The sequence below is a fragment of the Mycetomoellerius zeteki genome, unplaced genomic scaffold (genome assembly GCF_001594055.1).
Source record: "Mycetomoellerius zeteki isolate Tzet28-1 unplaced genomic scaffold, Tzet1.0 scaffold1803, whole genome shotgun sequence".
Classification (NCBI taxonomy): domain Eukaryota; kingdom Metazoa; phylum Arthropoda; class Insecta; order Hymenoptera; family Formicidae; genus Mycetomoellerius; species Mycetomoellerius zeteki.
Window position 1 is genome coordinate 11,731 of NW_017256761.1, and position 4,674 is coordinate 16,404.

Here is a 4,674-nt window from a genome sequence, read left to right on the forward strand (position 1 = left end):
CGCAGCCATTGTAACAACAGCTTGGTAGTAGAAATCGAACAGAATTTGTGTGATCTATTTCTGTTACCAATCAGCATTAAACTATGGCTGCGTTCAGCAGAACGTTTGTTTTGCAACTGTTGGAAGTTTCCTTCGCGCTAATTGAATCATACTTTTAGATCTAGAAGAATGGTCCTATCTCAGCAGACAATCATAAAACGGTTGCAAAACTGTTGAGTCTGCTGAACGCAGCCTATATATAATAAATATATCTAACTTTACTTCTACTTGATTTTTGTTATTCATTTGCCATCATCATATATATTTTGTTGATAAATTTTTCTATGTTTCTACTAGCATTTTGTCTGTTATTATCAAGTTGTAGAAAAAGACAAACATGTAATTCTGAGTATATTTACTAATACTTTTTCAATATATAATATAGATAAATTGATTTGAACAGATACAGTTTAAGAATATTTTGCAGATAATGATCCACAAGTGGAAAGCAATGGTCTTAAAGCAGATTCTAATTTTGGAGAGGACAATGTCAGAAATGGTGTATGCAATGTCAGTAGCGACACAAAATTGAAAAATTGCACAAGATTTGACAACAGACATGAAAGTTTTTTAAATGACATCAGCAATAAGAATATACATTCGTCGGAACAAGCATCTAAATCAGAATTTATGTCATACACATTATTATTCAGTTGTGTCAGTTTCATCTTGCTAGCGGGAATTGTCAATATTTTGTTTGTGCTGAAACTCGACTATTTATTTGGGCAGGTATATAATAATATATATATTTGTGTATATAAACTTATCCTATATTTCATTGAAATATATTGATAACTTACATGTATTGTTCATATATTCACAGGCAGTTATCATACCTTACTTATTATTGACGATGGGACGTTTATATAGCTGTACGACATTATATGAAGCACAAGACAACAGTTTATTAGTCATTGCTTTGATGTTGTGCAATGTTAAACCTAGATTAATTCATATATTCAAAATATCATTCGCGTTATTCACTATGATACTTAATGATTTTTGCTTATATATGTTTAGTTTTGTATTGATGCGCTATATCATTATTCGCTATTATTACTATAATCCTGCAGTACCAACAAATGCATAATTACTCTGGTAATGGAGTGAGTGAAGGTAAAGTGGAATTCTATTGTTGGAAATTTTGTACAATTTTGTAATGTTGAAAAGGTAGAAGGCTGTTCTCAGAAGAATATAAAAATTGATATATTATTTTTAAAACCATGCAGCTGTATCATATTTTTTTACGTCTTCAGCATTATGCTGTCATTTTAACTGAATAATAGGTATTGTATAAGAGGCACATTAATTTTTCTAGAAAATAGTTATAATAAATACATGTAATTATAATAATTTTAAAACAGATTTTGTACATAGATGTAATGACTCTTCAATACTACATTTCGCGGAAATCGGAAGACTTTTAGCATTTTCGGTAAAACTTCAATCCGCCATATTGATTCAATCATTTTGAATTTTCAAATTTTGAGACCGGATTCGAAATCGGCGACCCCCAAAACCTTTAGATACGACATTTCAACGGAAACGAAGTACTCTAACAACTTCAACGAAAAGAGGCTTCAGGGCACGTAACACGCCAATTTTAAAAGAGGATATGACGTTGTAAATTTGCATAAATTCGCAACGTTTCTAAGATTTGTTCTTTTTTATGGTTACTAAAGCTGTCCAAGTGCTTGATGAATTATCAGGTGCTTATTATTCCTAAATACTTTGATACGATTAATATAACAAAGTGCGATCAATTACTGTTAAGAAATGTGTAATCAATATTTTCTCTCTATTTTATGGTAATATGTAATTATAAAAAAAATAAGTAAAAACTTAAACCTTATCTTACAATTTTATTATACAATCCTAATCTAAAAGCAGATTAAAAAAATACTAGTATCTTTAAAAATCAGCAGTACAAGCAAGAATATACAAATATATATAATAATTTCTCAATTTGATTGAAATTTAAAAAAAATCGTTTTTTATAGACATATGTATGTACGGTATGTATTTTTGTTCTTTTTGAGGAAATTCCGACTGTAAGAAAGAATTTAAAATTTGGCGCGAGATATCGTATCTATTGATTGGTCAGAAAATTTCTAACCTAGAGATAGCATCGAGGTACCTTATCAGTTCACAATGCACATACAAATATCGATTTTGATTTTTGTTATCTCTTCCATGGTCTCTTCTACTGATTGAATCGATCAGATTGATGGAAGATTTCTTTAATTTATTCTTGCTTATATAACAGTAATACGCAACCTGCGGCTCTGTGAATTTTTTGCGGTCCATCGGCACAAAATAAAAAATATATTTTCTATTTCATGTAAGTAAACATCATGTGGCTCGCAAGATTTTATCTATATTTTTGAAAATGGTCCTTTGAAAATAATTCTTACAAAAGGTTGCATGCGCATCACTGATACAATACATCCTCAATTTCTGATGTAATAATAAAAATTATTCGTCAATCGCTATTCATTGGCACATCGATGCATACACGAGATCATTGCGAGATTGTCAAACGTTAAGTAAAATGATACGTAGGGGTGCATGCCAAATAGTCAGCTCGATTCATTCAAGTCCTCTTGCAGAGGTGCACGACGTTCCGATGGACGTGATTATCAGACCTTTTCTTGCCGATGTAAACGAGGAAAAGGTCCAAAGTTTGATGAACGCGTTGAAAAACGTCGAAACTGAAGACACAGTACCGCCCATCGACATTTTGTGGGTCAAAGGAAGCGAAGGTATAAAGTTGTCATACTGCTTTCCATTTGATGACACAAGCCGACACAAGCATTGTTCTATCCTTCTTGACATTCAGAGAGTGACAAAGATAGAACGACACTTGATCATTCTAATATGTGCCTTCCAACAAGCGACACAAATGACACAATGTGACACAATGAATCATTACATCTTTGTTGTTTGCCAATGTTAAATAAAGATGACATGATCACTGTGTCGCTTGTTGGAAGGCATATATTGGCCCGTATTCATAGTCAGATCTTGTACTTAAGGCCTGACTATGAATACGGGCATTAGTCTCCTAAAAGGAAAGTAGTCATAGTGGCGTGAAAAGTAGTTTTTACATTTTTACTAAATTTATGAATTATTATTGCGTCAGTTTTATAATTTTTAAACAAACGAGATCAAACCACTGTTAAGTTTCTAGGAGAAATAATTAAATTTATCGATTATATTTATAGGTGGTGACTATTATTATTCTTTTGGTGGTTGTCATCGTTATACTGCCCATGAACGATTAGGTAAAGCGTCTATTAAAGCCAAAATAATTCAATCAACTTTAACGGATTTACGATGTTATCTGGGAAATTCTACTCCAGACTTGAAGTGAATTGCATGTATATACATATATTTTTTATTATTACATGTAACTGAATTACTTGTATGAACATGCATAAATATATTTTTTACTATTATACACATATATACTATATAATTTTTTAAGAAAAAAAATATATATACATATATACCATAAATGTGGGTGACTTGGGACAGCATGTATAGGGTGTGTCTAGCGAATTTACTTTGATTTTTTCTGACCTTCCCTTAATCCGAAGGCTGGATCCGCTTTTGTTAAATTCAATGAGTCTCTAAAGGAAGTTAAGTTTCAGTTTTAAATTTTCCATGATTGAATTTAAAATACATGCTGTCCCAATTAGTCGCCTACATTTACGGTACTTTTTTAGTGATGTAAATTGAGCAACGAGAAGCCGTGATGTGTCGATTACTCGTCCGTAACATACGTACGTACATATTTCCGTATTTATTCGAGATACATATTACATTGCGCGATTGAGTGAAGTATCCGCCGCGTCGATCGCTGATTTGACTCGCGTCGTATCTCGCGACACCGGAGTGAACGGCGCCACATTCTTGGCGCTCTTAGCAGTACGTTTATAGATACGCAGCGGACCGATTTCAAGTCGATGACCATTTCATTGGTGTGGTAGATACAGCCGTAGTGATGTCGATTCCGTCACATTTCGGAATTGTACGCATATACGACTCAACGCTCGTACGTTGGTAAGTCGCTAAGATGCGTATTTTATGAGAAATCTATCGCGTTCGGAATCTACGACGCGCACGGTCGGTGACGGTCCGTGACGCGGCGACGCCATGTTTTTCATATTTTCAAGCGCCGCGATATTCAACTCTAAATCCTATTTCGTATCTCTTCGTACGTATTAATTATTCGAGTTTTGATGTGATAATTTACGGCAAAATGTTCGTGCGAGATAACTATCATCTTGAGATCGTGCGCGTTATTCTCTTTTTTGCGAGGCGCGTGAAGTTGGCCGAGTCTTTCCCGCGGTAACGTTCTCGCTTCCCGCCACTCGTACGCGCGCCAGTCGCGTGACGTCATCAATCTCGCGCGGATTATATCCCTGCGCGATATGTATCTCTCTCGTTCTCGTTGTTACTTTGTCGTGATGTAATAAAGACGTCGATTAACACCGGGAACGCTGTGCAAAGTGTCGCGTTCTGATAATTAGCGTGCGCGCGATCGTAATTAGCCTCTCTTCCGCGAGTGTTGTTTTGGTGCATTGGACTGGAGAATACAATGGACTGACAAGTAACACTACCCAAGTGTTA

At 34.5% G+C, this 4,674-nt stretch overlaps 2 protein-coding genes across 2 annotated transcripts in view; both read left to right on the top strand.

The window, feature by feature from the left end:
• Positions 1–1,337, top strand: part of LOC108721687 (uncharacterized) — a 2,229-nt gene extending 892 nt beyond the window's left edge. The window contains exons 2-3 of the mRNA XM_018446361.1: positions 467–768; positions 863–1,337. Of these exons, the coding sequence (XP_018301863.1) occupies positions 467–768; positions 863–1,129 (569 nt within the window). The 3' untranslated portion in view covers positions 1,130–1,337. The remainder of the gene's footprint in view (positions 1–466; positions 769–862) is intronic.
• Positions 1,338–2,178: 841 nt separating this feature from the next.
• LOC108721689 (sulfiredoxin-1) lies at positions 2,179–3,490 on the top strand. The gene is made up of 3 exons (XM_018446363.1): positions 2,179–2,380; positions 2,459–2,801; positions 3,264–3,490. Exons 2-3 carry the CDS (start codon positions 2,591–2,593, stop codon positions 3,410–3,412), a joined length of 360 nt encoding a protein of 119 aa, XP_018301865.1. The 5' UTR covers positions 2,179–2,380; positions 2,459–2,590; the 3' UTR covers positions 3,413–3,490.
• The last annotated feature ends 1,184 nt before the right edge of the window (positions 3,491–4,674 follow it).